Source organism: Ochotona curzoniae, unplaced genomic scaffold (genome assembly GCF_017591425.1).
Source record: "Ochotona curzoniae isolate NIBS_2020 unplaced genomic scaffold, NIBS_Ocur_1.0 contig_3819, whole genome shotgun sequence".
Taxonomy (NCBI): Eukaryota; Metazoa; Chordata; class Mammalia; order Lagomorpha; family Ochotonidae; genus Ochotona; species Ochotona curzoniae.
Genome location: NW_024466004.1, coordinates 32653146 through 32675067, shown reverse-complemented (window position 1 = coordinate 32675067; position 21922 = coordinate 32653146). Strand labels below are relative to the sequence as shown.

General features: G+C 34.3%; 1 protein-coding gene across 3 annotated transcripts in view; it reads left to right on the top strand.

Annotated features, from left to right (window-relative positions):
* LOC121158719 (pleckstrin homology domain interacting protein) overlaps positions 1 to 21922 on the top strand; it is a 123973-nt gene that overhangs the window by 87754 nt on the left and 14297 nt on the right. For all 3 annotated transcript variants that reach the window (XM_040983659.1, XM_040983658.1, XM_040983660.1), the window contains 8 exons: positions 2835 to 2946; positions 3112 to 3173; positions 5734 to 5889; positions 7049 to 7169; positions 16430 to 16555; positions 18634 to 18703; positions 19018 to 19068; positions 19204 to 19353. In XM_040983659.1, coding sequence (XP_040839593.1) covers positions 2835 to 2946; positions 3112 to 3173; positions 5734 to 5889; positions 7049 to 7169; positions 16430 to 16555; positions 18634 to 18703; positions 19018 to 19068; positions 19204 to 19353 — 848 coding nt within the window. The remainder of the gene's footprint in view (positions 1 to 2834; positions 2947 to 3111; positions 3174 to 5733; positions 5890 to 7048; positions 7170 to 16429; positions 16556 to 18633; positions 18704 to 19017; positions 19069 to 19203; positions 19354 to 21922) is intronic.

Below are 21922 nucleotides of genomic sequence, written 5' to 3'. Positions count from 1 at the left end.
ATATATCAGATATTTTTAAGTGTCGTTCAGGAATGAAAATAGAGGTTAATAGGAGAATCCCAGACATTTTTCTTTGCTAGTTCCTGAATTCTTATGTTTTACATGTTTAATTACGTTTTTATCCAAAAAACTAATCACAAAAATCAAGTGTGAAGCCAAAAGAAGCCTTAAGAAAATGTGTTAAAATTTAGACTGAAAATAAAGCTGAACTGACTCTTTAGGGGATTGATTATCTGTATTATAATCTTTGAAATTAGCATTACAAATCTCAAAGAAATTTTAAACTTAATAAATGTTTTCAAATACATAAGATAAATTTATTTGATTATAAATAGATATATTCAAATAGAACTATTGTTTATTATCTTGGAATTTGTTAGATGTACATGTTGCAGTTCTGGTGCCATTAGAAAATATTGGCAGTTTAAAGGAAGGAAAAAAATGTAAAAATCAATCAGGAGAAAATACCAGAAAGTGAATCACCAAGAGGAAATTCTTAGGTACCAACAGGAGATTCATTATAGTAGCTACTTTTCAAGTCTTAAAAATAAGCAATACAGAATATGTTGTTCTCTTTAAAAGTCTTTAGGGAAAACAAAAAAAAAAAAGAAACTTGAAAATTCCAGATTTGACTTTGGAAATTAAATTGAAGAGTTTGCTTTTTATTAGTGGAGTTTGTTGATAATGTGGAATATTATAAATTCATAGATTGTGACACATATAGAAGCAAAATTATACAAATAAAGTCTATGCTGTCATTTAAAGTTACATTAGTAGTAATATTTACTTTAATCTGTCCTTTGAAATGTTTTTATTTTATTCTAAGGGCTGGACCATAGTTTTCGTTTAAATTTATTGCTGTTGTGCACATATTGTTGGTTGGGTACACATGACCCAGTTCTTCCTTAATGTATACCATCAATTTTTAAAGCCATTAGAAATAGATTTCTGATACTCTTCCTCATGTTTGCTGTAAAGTTAAGATGGGATCAAGAATGTTGTTTCTTATATAATAGCTTTTCACTAAGTATAGTGTTGCCAGTTTGCATCTGAGGAGCAATTAAAGTTTCAATGTCTAGTAACAGTTCATTTGTTTCATTTTTTTTTAAAGATTTATTTTTATTATTTTTTTTTTATTGGAAAGGCGGATGTACAGAGAGGAGAGACAGAGAGGAAGATCTTCCGTCCGATGATTCACTCCCCAAGTGAGCGCAACGGGTTGATACTATGCCGATCTGGAGCCAGGAGCCTCTTCCGGGTCTCCTGTGCGGGTGCAGGGTCCCAAAGCCTTGGGTCGTCCTCGACTGCTTTCCCGGGCCACAGGCAGGGAGCTGGAAGGGAAGCGGGGCTGCCGGGATTAGAACCAGCGCCCATATGGGAACCAGTTTTCTTATTTTTACCATTTTCAATTTTTCTAGATTTTGAGTCATGTCTTCATAAACTCAAATTCTTTCTGTAAGAAAAATTAAGTCAGAGTTTAGAAAAAAAAAATGATCCAGGTTTAATGGCATGTATTGTTTTTCCATGACTATGTTAAAAAATGTGAAGAGTGCTTTAGTAAAAGATCTACTCAGTAGCCACCATGACATAGGTGTTACCATTTCTACTTAATATTATTACTGCTTTTTGATGAAAACGATGAAATTCAAAACTCCTGGAGTATTCAAAATCACAGAGACATATTATTTGAACTCAAATTTTTCAAACACTAACCTATGGTAGCCAGAAGAAAATTTGCAACTACTGTGATACAAGAAAGGGTAAAGAATTATACAAAAATATATAAATAAATAAAAAGAAGAAAAGGAGAATGGCTACAAAGATTTCTTATGACAGATTTGTAGTTTATTTGTATCTTTGGAAGAAGCAGTTTAAATAATACAACAACAGCTGAATGGAGTTGGATAAGCAAACAGACACAAAGAAGAGCTCTCTTACAAAGATAAATTGCTTTTGTTTGTTTTTAAACAGACAAGAGTAATGGAAGTATATATTATAACATAGGATGATTGAGATAAAAGAAGGCAAGTTGAGATTTTTGAAATTGTTTTTGGTGTGCTTATGCTGGTATCTTGATTGTTAACTGGGGAAACTTGCCTGCACATTTAAGAAATTAATGAGGGCCCAGCTCAGTAGCGTAGTGGCTAAAGTCCTCACCTTGCACACACCAGGATCCCAATATGGGTGCAGATTCTAATTCCAGCAACCCCACTTCCCATCCAGCTCCCCGCTTGTGGCTGAGGAAAGCAATCAAGTACGGCCCAAAGCTTTGGGACCCTGTACCCACATGGCAGATGCAGAGAAGGTTCCGGGCTCCTGGCTTTGGATCAGCTCAGTTCCAGCCATTGCGGCCACTTAGGGAGTGAATCAGTGGGTGGAAGATCTTTCTCTGTCTTTCCTCCTCTCTGTATATCTGACTTTCCATTAAAAATAAATAAATCTTAAAAATCAATAAAATATATAAAATCTTAAAATGAATAAAATATAACATGAAGAAAAGAAATTAATGAGCAGAAATTATTTAAACCATATAAGTAAAAAGTTTAGACACAGACCTAATGATGAATTTAGAATCAACTTTTTTAGGTAAAATTCTTAAGACAAAAGTAATGTGTAAGAAATGGAATTGGAAACTAACTCACACTTCAATTATGCATATTAAATGCTTTTTCCCCTTCAACAGTGCTGGTTTTGTTTGTGTTTAAAGTGGGTAGGTCACTTTGTATTGTGAAATATAGGCAGCTTAAGCGTCTTTAAGATATACTTTGGGGAAAAACAGTAACAATTAGAGCAGCATGTTGGAAAGTAATGACATAATTTCTGTTCTTTTCCAGGTGACCGTTTCAGGTCAGTAATAGATGATGCCTGGTGGTTTGGAACAATTGAAAGCCAGGAACCTCTTCAACCTGAGTATCCAGATAGTTTATTTCAGTGTTACAATGTTTGGTAAGGAAATACTTGTATTCTAGTTAAATCCAACATGCTTTGAATCTTTCTTCACCAATTAATGAGAGGGATAAAGATGCTTGTTTTAAACACTGAAATTATTTTAATACAACTTTATAGTAATTACTTTCAAGACTTAACATAAGAATGTTCCTTCCCTTAAAGCTGGGACAATGGAGATACAGAAAAGATGAGTCCTTGGGATATGGAGTTGATACCAAATAATGGTAAGTGCGTGTTAGATTTTTTTGTTAGATTTTGTAGCTAATCTGATTTTTTGCATGAGAAGTCTGATTTCCTAATTTGCTGCTGCAAAGGGTTTTTTGTGGGTCAGTTTGAAAATATTCGGAAATATTAATTGAATACCTACGATTGACTCCACAGATTTTGAAAGTTCTACAGTGAACAAAATAAGCCTAATCCTTGCCTGCTTGGAATTTATAGCCTAAAATGGAAGATGTAACAGCAGACTGCGGAAGTGTTTTGTTCATTATTATTCATTCCCAAAATGTGAGCACGTAGGGAGTTAAGACATTTGTGTAATTTCAAGAGAGTGGTTAGACATTAGAGGGTAATATAATGGAAAGGAAAGATCAGGCTTTTGAGTTACATTGACAAAGATCCATATTTTGCATGCTTTTGACAAGTTCCATGAAGTCTCAGACCCCCAGAAACTTATAATTCAGCCATTAAGGATTGAAATAATATTTTGTATGTAAGATGCTTATTATGAAGCATAATGCATACATGATACCAATGAAATGATGCCTGCAATTAATAAGAATAGCCATCATCTTGCGTGTGACCTGACAGTTTGTGGGTTAGTGCTAGACATGACTTTAACATCATTCTTATATTTATATAGGCAGCTGAAGTCTTAAGATTACATATTATGATCCATTACCAATTCCATTTCAATTTTTAAAAAACTAAACATATACTGAATATACCTTAAAAAGATTCATTTCAGACTCCTAATCATAATTTATAGAGTATACAGTTGGGAGAACTTTTTTCGTTTTTTTCTTTTGTTAACTCACAGACCCAAACAACATACTGCTTTTGCCATCAAATAAAGGTCTTTAGGGGTGAGTGTATAGCTTAGTGTTTAAATCCCTGCTTCCCGTATCACTCTACCTGTGTCCTTTCCCTCACTCTGGCTCCTGATTAATATAGATTCTGGGAACTGTCAGCCATGGCTCAAGTCACTGGGTTCCTGTTTGCATGTGGGATACCTGCTTTGAGCCCCCAGCCCCTGACTTCCTGACCCTGGCTGTTAAAGGCATTTTGGGGGTGAACTAGCAGATGAAGTGTTCTATCTCTGTGTTTTCAAATAGATTGTGAAAAAAATAGAGAGCTTTTAAAAACATTTAGTTTGTAACATAGTAGAAATAGTAACTTATAATACCATTACTCTAGTTAATCCTTAGAATGTCCAAGGAAAGATAACTATTAGAAAATAACCCCAACCTGGCTAAGAAATGAGAAAATGATCATGCTGATAATCTTTCAGAGCTTTAGTTTTTTGCAAAACTTACCACTTTGAAGATCCAATACTGAATATATTTTTCATGTCACTGATAATTTAGAGCTTTTTAAAAATATGAAATAAGGGTCATTCTAACCCATACTAGACTGTCAGGGTTCAAGCTCTGTTCCCAATTCCAAGTTCCTGCCATGTTATCCTCGGAAGCAGCTGGTGATAACTCAAGTATTCGGGACCCTGCCAGCTGCAAGGGAGATCCAGATTGAGTTCCCGTGGCTTTTCACTTTGGCTTGGCCTACCTAGCCCTGTTGCTCTGAGTGTTTGGGAATTGGACCAGCATGTGGGAAAATCTTCTTTTCTCTTAGTCTTTTGCTAAATATCTATCTGCCTTTGGGAAAAAGGTTTATTTTTACCTGGTACAAAATTTTTTTTAAATCTATGCAGTTATTTCATATTACACATTTTCTACAAACCTTTCAACAGTCCTTCATATGTATGTTTTATAAAGTAAAAAAGTTTTATACCCAGTAGAACTTCTGATTCAATTTGCCATGAATTTTTGAAGTATCTTTCATATGTATGTGTGTAAGGGCTTTTGTTGTTGTTGTTGTTGTTGTTGTTGTTTTTGTTGTCTTGTTTTCTGCATGTACCTCCATATCCATAAATTTCAGTTACAGTCTGCAAGAAGAAAGAATTCTGATTGCATACAAATGGCAGCATGTTGTCCAGTGTTTTTCTGATGAAATCTAGTCTAAAGGAATAAGTATCTGGCACATTTGCAGATTTTGTGCTGCCACCATCCTGTAAGGGTCCCTTAACTAAAATGTTAAAAGGTTCAGTAAGCAGGAAAATGTACCTTCATCACTTAAGTGCTAGTATGTATTGTTCTGTCTTGTCTTACATTTTAAAAATCTGAGATTTCAATTAAAATATTCCTGTAAAATGCCTTCTTTAGTTCAATTTCACCTTGTGTTTTATCAAAATAAAGATGCAATTAAATTTTAAGGTGATTCAAGAAACTTAGAAGTATGCTTCATTTTGTAGAGTTGAATTCTGCTTCACCTATGAGCAAATAGTTTTCAGGATATATACATTATTGTGAGTGATTATTTGTAAGCCTAGCACCATTTTAAACATTTTATTGACCCTTGAAGCAGCCCATCCTTTATGGAAAAAAAAACATGTTTACCAAATTTTTATAAGATTAAGATAGTAATCACTTTTATTTTCTAAAGGTAACCTAAATATTAATAACCCACATATTTTTTCACTGATCTGCTTTTTCTGTCTCTGCATTTCAGCTGTATTTCCTGAAGAACTAGGTACCAGTGTTCCTTTAACTGATGTTGAGTGCAGATCATTAATCTATAAACCCCTTGATGGAGAATGGGGTACCAATCCCAGGGATGAAGAATGTGAAAGGATTGTGGCAGGAATAAACCAATTGATGACACTAGGTAAATATTGATAATAACATCAGTATAGGAAAAGCTTGTAAAAAGCAGCATTGAAGCAATTTTTTCACATTATCATAAATTTTTCAACATTTTTCATTGGAATATTTGTGAATAAGATTTTTCATAAGACTTAAGTATCTAGAACTGTTGCTATGGTGTTATTCCAGCTGAATTTCATTAGGGCCTTTTAGCTGTTTAATGTTTAGTTTTTTATGTCTAAAGACCCAAGTCCTTCATAGTCCATTTTGAAAGTCTTTGATGTTCAAGCTGCCATTGACATGAGTTAGAGAAGAGTTGAAAACTGCGTTTTACTTGTTTGAGTTGCTGTGCCAACTTTCGAGGGTAGAACAGGATGTGTAAGCTAGTAGGTTATCTGAACTCTTACCTAATGATATGTCTACTCCAATGGGTTTATAGCAATTCACTGTGTCTGCGAAACCAGCCTCCAGGAGTCTGGGAAGAAATTGATATGAGTAAAAAGAACTGCAAACTCAGATTTAAAGATATTCAAATTATAAGCCTTTTATAAAATGGCAGCATTTCATAAAAAAATAGCCATGTAAATATTGCTTTAAATAAATGTGTGGAATTATTAAAATCAAATAACTATATGTAAATGAGCACACAAAAAATAGTAATCTTAACTGTTCTGGCTTTTTAAAGCTCTGCCAGTTTTCTGTGTGCAATTAAGTATGTAATACTGACTGAAATGCTTCTGGATCTGTTTTCTATTTGTTTTCCTAATATTTTCACAGAATAATGTTACAAAGCTTAGAAAATTTGATTAGTTTGATGAAATTGGTAGTTGCAGTTGAATACATTATATTCCAATGTAAATGATAAAATGACTTTGTCAAAAACATGATCATATGTATATTAAGGGATGGCTAGCTATCAATTATAGAAATATTTATGTATGTTCTTAATAGGTCATTATTATATAGCATTTGTCATTTTGTACTAATGGGTCTATGAATAAAAATGTCCCTAGAATTTTACAATGCTAATGTAGATGCAATCAAATTGAAGCTTACTCTGTCAGCTAAACAATAGTGGAAGACTACTGGTTATCTGAATTAGGACTTTAGTCCTAATTCAGGCAGAATTCTTTAGTAACTTTAAGCAAATATACATTTTAAAACTTATTTATTTATTTTAGATATTGCTTCAGCATTTGTGGCCCCTGTGGATCTGCAAGCCTATCCCATGTATTGCACTGTAGTGGCATATCCAACGGATCTAAGTACAATTAAACAAAGACTGGAAAACAGGTTTTACAGGTTAGAACCATTTGATGTAGCTACTACCACAGTAAAGCTATGATGATCCTTTCACCCATTTATTGATCTATAGCAGTGTTTCAACTTCAGAGATTTACTAATACAACCATGAATCATGTGGGAATTTCAGAAACTTTCGAAGCTGATCAAGTAGATTTGAAATAGTGCTTATATTCTGCATTTCTAACAAGATCCCAGTTAATGCCTCTACTGTTAATTATAGATCACATTTGGGAAATAATTCCTAGATAGTTTTTCTTTCTAGATTCTGATATGATTTGATGCTCCTTGTCTTCATATTACATTTTATAAAGGAAACCAGAATATTTAAATTCTCCAAGATAGTACTAAAGTGCTTGTTTGTTCATGTATTTTACTTACCATAAAAATTTTATTTTACTTGTATTTAATGATTAATTATGAAAAATGAAATTAGAAAAATGCAGGCAATTTTTCATAGGTGTAGCTTACTAAGAAATAGAATTGTAGTGAAAACTAGATATAATTTCAACTAATTTGCTTTTAACTAAAAGCTTAAGTAACATTACATTCATAGTTTTTGTAGATTATTATTACCTTAAATGTTTAAAAGATAATTTGAAAATTAGATTTTACATAATGAGATCATTTTTAGTTTTGATTTTTCTTCCATAATCATTACTTGAAAGCCATTACTGTTTTTCCCCCTTTACTCACTTAATACTGGTTCATAATAAAAAGTTACGACTGAGGAACAGCCAAATGGGAGAATTATTAAGGGAGTGTGGGAGAGAGGTACAGAGCTTTCATACCACGTTCCTAGTTCCTTGATGTGTTCAGCAACCTCAGCGGGAAGTTCTCTGGGTCATATTATTGAAGAATGTTTACATTTTTGTTTTAAAATTAACTTACACCTAAAATTATACACATTTATGGTATACTTTGAGATGTTGCTATATGTAATTAAACTGTGTAATGGCCAAACAGGTAAGCACCAAAGTGCTGTCTTTCAGTTTTTTAGCAAAAATACATCACATTATGAAGTATATTAACATTATCTTTAGTCACCCAGAACGCCAGAACTTCCTATTTTTACCTATCACTTTTCACCTAAAAATTAACCTTTCCCTTGCCCCCTTTCCCTAGCCTCTATTAGCAATCATTGTACTCTTGACATCTGTGAAATCAATATTTTGTATTTTACATTTAAGTGATGCTGTAGTGCTTATCTTTCTGTGTAAGGCTTACTTCAACTATCACAATAACCTCTATTTCCATTTATGTTACTGAAAATGACAACATTTTATCTTGTTAAAGACCGAATAGTATTCTGCTGTATATATGTGCCAGAATAGTGTGAATTCACTTATCAGTCGATGGACTTGTGGGTTATTTTCACTTCCTGTTCTGAATAGTGTGCAGTTTTCTCTCCACCACTGTGATTTTCTTTCCTTTGGATGGATACTCACTGTTGCTGGGTCTTAGAATAGTTCTTCTTATGGTTATTTGAGGTACTTCCCTGTTGATTGTCACAATAACTATATTAATTTTTATTCTCCAATAATGTGCAGATTCCATTTTCTGCATATACTTGCCAGCATTTATCATTTTGTCTTTTTGATAAGTCAGTCTCTTTGGATTAAGGTGACACCTCGTTTTGATTTTAATTTGTATTTCCTTCATCAATAGTGTTGTATTGCATTTTTTTTTTCATGTACCTGTTGATACAAGTACACAAATGCATATGTTCTTTTAAAAAAAACATTTGCTTAACTCTACTGCCCATTTTTAAAATCTGTATTTTGTATTTTGGCTATTGAGTTCTTTACTTGCTTTGATTAATAACCTTTTTTCAGATACATAGTTATTCCAGGCTGTCTCCTGGAATAAGGCTGTCTCCCATTCTGTTGGTTATGAAGAAGCTCTTCAATTTCCTATGCTCTTGACATGTGATTCATTCCAGTGTTCTGAAACACATGTCATTTTCTTTAAGTCTGTTTCATGTCCTACAGTTGGGCCGTTACTCATTTTGATTTAATTTTATTTTGTATGTGGTAAGATGCAGTATGTTTAGTTTTATTCTTCTGCATGTGAGTGTCTTAACCTCTCCAGCACCACTTATTTCAAAAACTGTCCTTTTTTCAGTGTATGTTCTTACTGTATTGTCAAAGAGCATTTGAAGGTTTAATTCTAGGGTCTGTATTCTGTTCCATTGACTTATGGATCTGTTTTTGTGCCAGCACCATCCTGTTTTAAGTACTGTAGCTTTGTAATACATTTTAAATTCTGCTAGTATAATGGCTCTGGCTTTGTTACTGTTGCCTAGAATTTCTTTGGCTATTGTGAATCATTTATCGTAACACATAGATTTTTTTTTTTTAATATTTATTTATTTATTGGAAAGTCAAATATACAGAGAAGAGGAGAGACAGAAAGGAAGATCTTCCATCTGATGATTCATTCCCCAAGTGAGCGCTATGCCGATCCAATGCCAGGAGCCAGGAACAACTTCCGGGTCTCCCACGTGGGTGCAGGGTCCCAGGGCTTTGGGCCATTCTTGACTGCCTTCCCAGGCCACAAGCACGGAGCTGGATGGGAAGTGGAGCTTCCGGGATTAGAACCAGCACCCATATGGGATCCCGGGGCCTTCAAGGCGAGGACTTTAGCTACTTACTAGGCCACGCCGCATGGCCTGACACATAGATTTTAGATGTGTCTTCTTTAGTTTTGTGAACAAGTCACATTTTTTTTAATTTAATTGAGAGACAGACAGACATGTGACAGAGAAAGCCCATTTGTTATTTCAGTTAATTCAAATACTTGTGATGGCTGGTTCTGAGCCAGTCCAAAGTCAGGAGGAGGATCCAAGAAAGCAAACCAAGTTTCCCACTTTGAGTGTGGCCCCTATTCTGAGCTGTCACATGGTGTCTCCTTAGGGTACACTTCAAGAAGAGAATAAAATTAGGAGCAGAGACAGATTTAAGCACATGCACTGTCATATGGTATGCCATCTGACAGCCATTAGGCCTATCATTGTCTCTGTCATTGGTATGTTGATGGGGATTACAATAAATCTGCAGATCACTTTAGGTCGTTTGTTCAGGCATTCTAATGATGTTGACTCTACCAGTACATAAACACAAGCTGTCTTTACATTTTCTGTCCTTTTTGGTTTCTTTCATCATTCTATGATAATATTCATTGTAGATTTATGTTACTTAGTTGGTTAGATTAAAGCACAGCTGTTGAGTGGGTTAGGTTTCTTGATTTCTGTATGAAATGATGCATTTGAATGCATAGCAGTATTTCTGAGTTCTACACATTGACTGCATCCTGTAGTTTGGCTGATTCATTTGCTTTTTAATTTTTTTTCAACTTTTGAGTTTCCTGTATGTAAAAATGCCACCTACAAGCAGTGACAGTTTGAGTTTCTTCATTTCAATGTACACTTTATTCCTTTGTCTTGTCTAACTGTTCTGGCTAGAACGTCAGTACTATGTTGAATAAAAGCAGTAGAAGTGGATGTCCTTACCTTCTTCCAAATTCTAGACTAAAAGGTTTCAACTTTTTTCCATTTAGTTTCAACCTGTTGGATTGTTACAGATGTTCTTTATTATATTGGAGAACATATCTAATTTATTGAGAGTTTCAATCATAAAGGAATTGCTGGATTTTGTCACATGCTTTTTGTGTTCCTCTGGAGATGACTATATAATTTTGTCTGTCATTCTGGTGTATCATGTTTGTTTGCATATATTGAACTATCCTTGTATCCCTGAGTTGAATTTCACAGGATCATGATTAGTGACATTTGCACTTCTTTGAGAATTTTGGCATTGGTGTAAAACTGTTCTTGTAAAATGAGTTTGAATGAATTCTCTTTCCAATTTTGCAAGCAGTTTCAAGGAAAATAGACATTAATTCTTCAAATATTTGACAGAATTCAGTAGTAAAGTTATCGGGCCTGGAAATTTTCTTTGGTTTCATTGACTTAATCTTGCTGCTTATCGTTGGTCTGTTTAGAAATTGTGTTTCTCCATGATTTGATCTTGGTAAGACATGTGTCTTCAGACTATATCTATTTCTTCTTCTACGTTATCAAGTTGGATCAAATTATTCATAATCCTCTCTGACAACCCTTTTTCTTTCTATTGATAGTCATAATATCTTTCTTGCAGATTTTCTGTGTTTGAATCTTCTGTTTTTAATATATGTAAGTTTGTCAATTTTGTTTATTTTCAGCTTTTTCTCCCTTTTTTGTATGGCTTTTTAGTCTTCCTGTCATGTGTATACTGAGTTTTATTATTTCTTTCCATTTATTAGTTTGTGCTTAGTGTTCAAGATCCTTCTGCCTTTTTGATGTAAACACTGATTCCCAAAAACTTCCCTCTCAGTATTACTATAGATTCTATATATTTACATCTTCTTTTGCATTCATTAGTTAGTTCGCTATTCCTTGATCTTTTAAGGAGTTGTTTTTATCCATGTATTTATGTAATTTCTAAAATTTTTCTTGTTACTGATTTTGCTGTTTTTTTTCATTGTGGTCAGAAGAGCTAAATAATATTACTTTTTTTTCTGAAATTTGTTGACACATTGTTGTTGACCATATATGTTTTATTCTTGAGAATAACCATGTGTTGGGAGGAATGTTCAGTCTATATATTGGGTGGAATGTGCTATAGGTGTCTATTAGATCCAGTTGAACTAGGGAATATTTTAACAACTTTTTCTATCTAGATGCTCTACCCATTTCAGAAACTGGAATGTAAGATGCTTTTATTGTTATATTGAAATCTGTCTGTTCCTTTGGATCTATTAACATTTGCTTTGTATATTTTGGAGTATCAGTATTGATGCACATTTGTTTCTAATAGTTATTTCCTCTTCCTGAAATGAACTCCATAATTATGTAGTAGCCTTCTTACCTTCCTTGTCTTTTTAAACTGCTTTTAGTGGACATCTCGTGTTGGTGTTACACCTGCTATCTTTTGTTTTACGTTGCATGAGATTTCTTATTTCATCCTGTAAATGTCAGTAGAGGTAAAGTGAATTTCTTGTGAACAATGTATGTTTGTGTCTTCTTATGGTTTTCTTTTCATAATTTATTTGAGAGACAGAGGGACAGACACAAATGATCAAAAAGAGAGACCCCAGCTAAGTGCTTTAATCTCAACTCAGTAAAAAATCCAACCACGTGAGTCCTCACTGATGCCTCTGATATGTACGTTAGGAGATGGCTAGAATCAGCAGCTAAAATGTAATCTAGAAACCCAGGTACTCTGACACAATGGGATGTAGATATCCTTTTTGATGTTGTAATTGCTAGGTTACGTGCCTGTCCTTTGTGTTTTGTTTTGTCAGTGCATTTAATAGCTCTTTTAATTGGAAATTTTAACTCATTTACATTTAAGGTAATTATCAATAGATAAGGACTTACTACTGCCCTTTTGATACTTGTTTATTTTAGTGTGATTCTTTTCTTTTTCACTTATAATTTCCTGATATTTTAGGTAAATTTCTCTATTAGAATTGTTTTGATATCTACTATTTTTGGCAAATTTGTTATGCGTTCTTGCTTTGTAGTTACGTTGAGGCTTGCAAACATCTTTTGATTATAACATGCTATTTTTAAGTGGTGACAATTTATCATTGATTATAGCAGACAGCTAAAGAAATGAAGAACACAGTAATACCAATGGATTCTACACTTGTACTCTTCCTATTTTGAATTTTTCTATTTTATATCTTGATATTGACCTGTTTCCTAAGGTATTAATACATTTATTATTATTTTAAATTATTGAGCTTTTAGTCTTGATACCAAAGATATGACTAGTTCACATATCATGTTTACTATATTTGTAAGCATGATATGTGGATTTGTGTAGCTATTTTCACCAATTAATTTTCTCCATGCTGTTAACTTTGTTTTTGCATGCATGTTTTCTACTTTTTTCATTTGAAAAATTCCCTGTAGCATTTCTCATAAGCCAGCCATAATGATGATAAATCTCTGAACTCTTGTGTGTTTATCACTGTCTTTATGTCTCCCTCCTGTCTAAATGATTATTAGGAATACTGCCAACAGTACCAACAGTATTCTTGGTAGGCGGGTTTTAATACTGTTTAACCTCTTTTCAATCTCAAGTCCCTCTTGAACCCCAGTAATTCAGATATTTGCGCCGTAACATTTGTCCCAAATTTCCAGTAAGCTTTCTTTATTCTTGTTTCTTTTTTCCCCAAACAATATATTTTCAAATAGCCTTTGAGCTCATTGATTCTTTGTTGAGACTTTCTATCATATTTCAATTTTGCTTAGTGTAGTTTTTGATTTAAGAATTCCTGTTTTATTTTAATTTTCCCTTCTTTCTGTCACATTTCTCCTGTTAGAGAGTATTAGAATGGCATCTGTATCGTCTCAAAGTTCATTGAATTTCCTTAAAACCGCTATCTTCACTGAGCGTTTGACAGTTTGGCATTCAAGAAGGTTGAGGTTTTTGTGTGTGTGTGTTTTGTTTACTAAGTAACATCATAGTTGACTGGGAGGTTTTATATATTTTACATAAAGATTTTTTTAAATGTGTTTATTTGAAAGGCAGATTTGCTTAGAAGGAGAGAGATCTTCCAGCTGCTGGTTCAGTCCCCAAATGCTCACAATAGCTGAAACTGAAGTGGTCCAAAGCTGGGAGCCAGGAGATTGTTTGGGTCTCCCTCATGGGTACAGGGGCCCAAGGATTCAGGCTGTTTTCCACTGCTTTTCCAGTTCATGAGCAGGGAGCAGGTGAAACACGGTTCAGAACACCTGTCCCAGCTGTGCATTTTGACATACTGTATCATATCATTTGCTCACTGAAGAATTAGTTATTTTTTCCAGCCTTTGTAATCTAACTTTCTTAATGACTGTTCTTCCAGGAATTATAAGCAGTCCACCTACTTTGACCCTGTGGATGCTTCTGCTACTTCAGTACTAGCTGTTAACTGCAAATTGAATTTCTAAAAGTTTACTACCACTCACTCAGCACAATCCTTAGTTCTGATTTGCCCCTACTCCCTAGTTGGTGTGAACCAGGCTATAGTTTTATTTAACTGTCTGCAGGAGGTTGGGGAAGCATGGTGAAGATTCTCTCTTAGCCAGCCTGGTGCAGAGAGTCCAAAAATTTCAGTCAGTTGTTGTTGGGCCACAGAGTAGGTTTTTATCATAGCAGCCCTACTATTGGATTTCAAATGTAATAAATGGATTTAATTTATTCTTCTGTACTCAGTGTTTCATTAAAAGAGGAAAGGGTAGCTCTTTCCTTTCTGCTTTCTATAATGTGTTTTATTATTAAACTAAAACAAGGTACTGTTGTCTTCCACCTGACTTCTAAATCTCTTACAAATGCAGCCTGTTTCATGACTAGGTAATCAGACTGGGGCTCTGAAAGGAAATGATCAAACATTTTAGCTGCTATCTTCCCAGCAGCATTTTATATTACTGAATACTGCCTTAAGACTCTCGGGGAGACTAGTTTCTTACTAATGAAGTCTTTTTCATTGTCATTTTAACCTAGAGTTTTTATTTATTCTGTACTGATTTTTCTATATAAAAATGTGCATTTTGTCCTTTTTGTTACTTAAATCACATTTGTATATCTGGCATTGAAAAAATCTTATTTCTTATCAACTAATGTTTCTTAATAGTATTGCCACTGATAGTAGAGGCTAGAAAGTTTGTTTTTGTCAGAGGCTGTTCTGTATACTTCCCTTGTATGTGACATTAGCAGGCCCCTATTTGTTGCAACTAAAAATGTATCCTAACATTACCACTTGTCTCCTGGAGGGGCAATGCCACACTCCTGCTTGAGAACCACTGGAATAGGACTTGAATTTCTAAGAATTTTCCCTTATCTTGTTCAATATATTTACTATGGATTGTTGTTCCATTTATATTTGTCAAAAGCTGGAAATTACCTATGTTACATTCCTCCCAGGTGTCTCACCCTAGAGCATACTTCCTTTAGGTCATTTTAATTGCTAAGTTAAATGTTAGTACCAGAAGAGAACAAAAAAAAAAATGGAGAAGAAATTCTTAACTGAATTTCTACGCCTGTAAAATAAGCAGGTAGAGCTAGGACTTCAGAAATAAAACTGGGTGGTGGAGAATATGAGAGTAAGAATTGTTCTTGTACACTGGTTTAGGACTACAGCTACAGAGATAAAGTTGGAATCTCCAACAATTATTATAAATTACTGTGGCACAGTAATATGGCCTACCATGAAAATTCCTAAGGTGTAGTATATTTCAAAATTATAACTTAATAGACCTTCTTGGCATTAGCCTAGCTTTATAAGCAACCTGGGCGAAATTGTTTTTAGAACATTTTATTTATGTAAAAAAGAATCTTTAAAAGGTTTATGGAAATGCATATTACTAAAAAGCTAAAGTGTGATTTTCAAAAATTTTTACACCAAAATCAGCTTATCATTAAGCCCACATTTTCTGAAACTTTTAATAGACCCTTCATATAAATTAGAAATGGCTTGTTTTCTAACCTGATAATAGAGTTATAAACCTGAATTATAGACTTATATAATGATGCCTTCATGTACTATTTAACTACTTAGAGCTTTTTTTTCCCTCTTCCTCAGTAGAGTGACTTTCTGCAGTTTTTCCTCTGATGCTTCCTGTTAGTTCAAACTCCTGTTAAACTGTTACTTACTCTCAGCTTGTCCTCCTATTAGTACTCTTAAGCTTCATTTTATGCAATTTTCCCTAAGGTTTACTGAAGATATGTTTTTAAATAGTAGAATGAGCCTGGTTAGTCTGTTTGAAATGCACATAAGTTTCAAGTTGGACCAAATATTAGATGGTATATTTAGCTATAATCTTTGCACTTGACTTTTCCTTGAAAAATAAAGTTTCAAAACACTAGAATTTATCTTAACATTAAGAGTGAACTGTGTTGTCTGAAAATAATTGTTATTTAATCAAGTTTTTTCATAATCTAACAAAATCACAGTGTTTTTATGCTTTTATTTCTCAGAAATAGGCTGTCAGTTACCTTTTGAGTTTCATTATTTGATGGTTATAAAATTAAAATTTTTTAATTTAGAAAATATTTTCCTCTTTTTGCCCCAAAAACACAATGGGGTTTGCTCTTTTTAAAATGACATTTTTAAATATGAGTTTTGCAATTGATTTAATACTGAATTCGAAAAGGCAGAATATCTTGGTTCTAAATTGTATACAAATTTTAAATATAATGAGGTTGAGGCTTTTGTATTTTGTTTTTTTAAAGGCGGATTTCTTCCCTAATGTGGGAAGTTCGATATATAGAGCATAATACACGAACATTTAATGAACCTGGAAGCCCCATTGTGAAGTCTGCTAAATTTGTGACTGATCTTCTTCTGCATTTCATAAAGTAAGTTACTTTTTTCATGCTTGATTATATAGGTATTAATAATTTATGGTGCTATTTTAAATGTAAAATCTTTCAATGTCAAGTATTGAAATACAAAAAAATTTATATACATTTCACTTAAACATCTCTCAAAATAGGAGCATATATTATCAAAAGAAAAAGCATTTTGTTATTTTATCAGGTAATAAGGTTATGAAAGTTAGTTAAAAAAAAACATGGATCCCTTTATGAATGCAACTAGTAGTTGGATAATTACCAATAGTAACTCTTTAAAGCCAACTAATATTGTAGATGGAAGAGATTATTATCTGGAATTTCCAGTTGAGGAAAATACGGCTTTTTTTATAGGTTTACCTGTACATGATGAATGAGTGTATACCATCTGAATTAGGGCTTTTTTTTTTTTTTTAAGATTGAGTTACTTATTTGAAAGTTGGAGTTATAGAGATAGTTAACTAGGGGTTCTGCGAAGATGGGCCTTCCATCCTATGGTTCCCTTCCCAAAATGCTGCAGTTGCCAGGGCTGGGCCAGGCTAAAGCTGGAAGCCAGGATCTAAGTCTCTCAGGTGACAGGGACCTAAGCACTTGGAAACGTTCTTGCCTTTTGGGACCTGTCAGCAGGAGGCTGGAATAGAAATGAAGTATCTGGCATGTAAATAAGGAAACACATGAGATGCCACTGTTGAAGGCTGTGGCTTAACCAGCTGTACCATACCGGCCCTGAGTCCTTTTCGTCTGAACAATGTTTTGCCCTATAAAATTTGTAAACTGAAATAGAGGTTGCAAGATTATCCTTCAAAGTAAATTACCCCTTAATTATTGATCCATGAGCAGGAATGACAACTGTAGTTTAAGGCAGAAGCATGCTACCATCTGATTCATCCTTTATATTTTTTGTACCCATAGAATGATTCTTTTAATTTGAAGGCAAAAATAAAACATACACTTTGTGCGAAAGACTGCTCTAATTTCATCTTAATGTTACTTGTATTGGATAGTTTGTTTTTTTCTTGTTAGGCGGAGATGCCTGTATTTTAAAAGTTTATTTAGTTATCACCTTTCATTTTTGTAAAAGAGGATTAGTGAAACTTTTTGGGTTTTTTTGTTTGTTTTTCCTAAATGCCTTTTTAAAAATTGTTATTATTATTAGAAAGGCAAATATACAATACAGAGAAGAGGAGAGACAGAGAGGAATATTTTCTATCCATTGATTCATGCCCCAAGAGGCTGCAATGGCTGCAGCTGCGCCAATCTGGAGCCAGGATCCTCTTCCGAGTCTCCCATGCAGGAGGCTTCAGGCCGTCCTCAACTGCTTTCCCAGGCCATAAGCAGAGCTGGATGAGAAGTGGGGCTGCTGAGAGTAGAATCAGCTCCCATGCGAGATTCCAGTGCATGCATGACAAGGACTACAGCCTCTAGGTTACCATGCCAGGTCCTCAGGTGATTTTTGAGGACAGAATTCATAGGTCTTGACCACTAATTGTAAAGGGAACCAAAGAATGGAATAGTGAAAAACCATGATTCACTCTGTTGCAAGAATGATAGGTCAATAAAAAAGAAGATAAGGGAGAAATAGTACAGAGTAAATCAGGTTTAAATGTGGAATTTTAGGCAATGGTTGGATGTTCAGGAGTATTAGGACAAATGATGGGGATGTAGAAGCTCTAATACAAATAAACTGTATTTTATTATGCTTATCAGACCAAAAAGTACAGCATTAAGAGAAGATGATTTAAGGACAACATTTTAGGAAAGACCTAATACTTAAGAATAAAGAGAAGGAGTTGGAAGACAGGAGGTATATTAGCTTTACTTTGAAGACTGACGAAAGAAGACTGCCCTACATAGCAATAGTTTGAATGAAACCAAGAAGTGCTCATTGGGTTTGGCTTGGTGAAATAAATAGACCAGAGTAGAGGATGTACGTAGATTTGAGCAGGAGAGACAGAGTAACATGCATGTAAGTAGTTGACAGCCTTCAGCATCAACTTTTATCTTTAAATATGACTTGAGGGCTAGATTTTTAATGGGAAAAATACTCATTCTAATATAATTAACCTATTCTTCTTGTAATTTAGGGATCAGACTTGTTATAACATGATTCCACTTTACAATTCAATGAAGAAGAAAGTTTTGTCTGACTCTGAGGTTTGTGAAATGTGTTATAATCACTGCATTTGTATTATATGCAAAAAGAAAATTGTGCATTATAGTTTTCCAGTACAAACTGTTAGAAAATTATTTTTACCCAATGTTATAATTAGCTTTTTTCTAAAAATTATATCAAAATTTTTCTTTTTATCATTATTATATTGCTAGACGAGAGATAGCATTGTAATGTGTGTTTATGGTGCCCTGTATATGCTGTGGCTTTAAAAAAATATCTAAAGAAAATAATTTAACAACTATAGAGTTGAGAACCTAAAAGTTTTTTATGAATCTGATCAATTCTTGCCTCAAAGGAAGAAGAGAAAGATGCTGATGTACCAGGAACTTCTACTCGAAAAAGGAAGGTAATATATTTTTTGTCTTAGCAGAAATATTTTATTTTAGTTATTAGAAGCTGTAACTGATTATTGACTGTATTAAAGCACATTGTTTACTGCTTAAGTGCTTTTTACTAGTGCAAATGAACATTTCTATTTTAGGACCATCAGCCTAGAAGAAGATTACGTAATAGGGCTCAGTCTTATGATATTCAAGCATGGAAGAAGCAATGTCAAGAATTACTAAATCTCATATTTCAATGTGAAGATTCAGAGCCTTTCCGTCAGCCAGTAGACCTCCTTGAATATCCAGTATGTTGCTTTTAAAATAATTTTATTTGCTTGCAAACTTGCTATATATATATATTATACATGACAGTTGAGAAGTTTTTTTTTTAATCCTTCATTGTATCATATGTGTTCTCATTATTGGCCGGATGATATAAAGAAACTAAATCAGACTTGGAGAGAAATCTTCCATTCACTGGGTCACTCCCCAAATGGTCCCAACACCAGAGCTGGATCAAGCTGAAGGAAAAAATCTGGAGTTTATTTCCTATCTCTCACTTAGTACAGGGCTTCAAACATTTGGGCCATCTTCCACTGCTTTCCCAGGCTCATGTCAGGGATCTGAATCTAGAGGAACAATCACTTATATAGATGCCAGCATTGCAGACAGCAGATTTACATACTATGCTGCAACATTAGTCTAGAATTTTTCCTTAAATACTCCTTTATGTCTTCATGTTAATTCCAAGAATTTATAATTGCAGTTATCTAATAGGAAAGAACAATAATTCCTTCTTTCTCTCTTTAGAGTTGTAATAAGCATATATTAGGATAGTTTTAAATGTTAATGCACTATAAACAAATCAAACATGGCATTATCTTATAAATATTTAGGCTATCACAGTGTATGATCTTTATGGAAAACATATTGAAAGAGTAGGGTAAACATGATTCAAGTATTTGTTTTTGCTTACAGTCATAGCAGTCTAATTTCACCTCTGATTTTTATTATGATCTTAAAAATTTCTTTAGTAAGTTATTTAAGGTTGAATAGTTAGGTAATCTGTATGGTTTCGAATGAAAATTACAAATATTTTGTAAGACAGTGCACCAGATATAATACCATCCAACATTCTGTATTTTGGGTATGTGTTTTAACTTGCTGTGATGGAAATATAGAAATTTTATCAATGAATAAATCAGAAGATAAACACTTTTGTCCCTTACAAGATCTTAAACATGAAATTTTAAATATGGAGAGACTTAATTCCAGGAATTGGTTTAATGGGACTAATTTGAGCCTCATAAGTCCCTCCTCTCCCATACCCCACCATACCTCTCCAGCACCCCCCCCCCAAAAAAAAAAAAAAAACAAAGCCAAAGCTGAGAACTACGAACTCCTTCCAGGTTTCCCATGTGCACGACAGGGATCCAACTACTTGAGCCATCACCTGTTATATCCTAGGGTGTACACTGGCGTGAAACTGGAGTAAAGAGATACACATAAATTAAGTTTGTATATTGCACTTAAATTGGTAAAATGTTGATTCCAGTAGACTTTGATATGTAAAAAATGCCGAGAACAGTTACTCAAGATGCTATATAAAAGGGACTGTAAACACATACCACAGGTATATATTATCATATGCTACTTGTGTGTGTTTGTGTGTGTACGCTATTGAATACTATGTTTCTGACCACAGTGGACAATGACAAAAATTCCCAGTCACTTTAGAAAACATAGTTCCAAATCTGTGAATCTAATAATTTGAATAGGATTTTAAAAATGAGTATAGAGTCAGTTGTTTAGCTTATCCTGTCGTTTTAGATGCAGGTCAGGGTGCTCATGCTCAGTGAGCCTGGGTTCAATACCTGGTTCCAGCTTCTGACTTCATAGTTGCTACTAAAATGGAATCTTGAAGGCAATGATAATGGCTCAAGTAACTGGGTTCCTACCACCAGTGTGAAACATACAAGTAAATGTATATTGCAACTGGTTCTGTGTATCTGGATCTGACCACTCATAATTAAAAGTTGTCAAAGAAAAGACTCTCTAGTCCTAGAGGACTTTCCTGGAAAACTCTACTTTTTAAAAAAAAAATTCTACCACATATTTAAAAACGGTATTGTACTTTGATCAGATGACAAAAGACTGGAACTAAAGCAACACCCTTGATTGAAAGATCAGAGCTGTGATGCAGTGGATTTAAACCTCTTGCAATAGTTTCAGTATCCAATATGGAGTCTGGTTCGCATCCCAGCTGCTTCACTTCCAATTCAACTCTTTGCTCATGCACCTGGAGAATGTACTTGAGCCCCTGTTCCCATGTGGAAAATTTGGATGGAGTTCCAGACTCTGGCTTTGGACTAGTCCAGCCCTATCTGCCCATCCATTGCAGCCTTTGGGGGAGTAAACCAGCATGGAAGATTGATTCATATCTCTGTCTTCTCTTTCTCTCACCTCTCTCCACCTCGCTTTCTGTAACTCTTACCTTTTAAATAAATAAATAATAAATGAAAGCCTTGGGGTTTGTGTGAAGAGCAGGACAAGTTTGAATTATTAACTAGTTAAAATAATTCTGCTGGGCCCTAGGTTGTTGAGGTGCTCCTTGATTCGTCCTGACCTCAGAATAACTTAGCATAATACTGACGTCTGTGTGTATGTGTGAGAGAGAGAGACAGACAGACAGACAGAGAGGAGCGGGGGCGGGGGGAGCCTATAAAGTTGGGATTTAAGTGGTTTGTCTTTAAAATATTGGTTCTCGGCCCGGCGCGGTGGCGCAAGAGGTTAAGGTCCTCACCTTGCACGCCCAGGATCCCATATGGGCGCCGGTTCTAATCCCGGCAGCCCCGCTTTCCTTCCAGCTCCCTG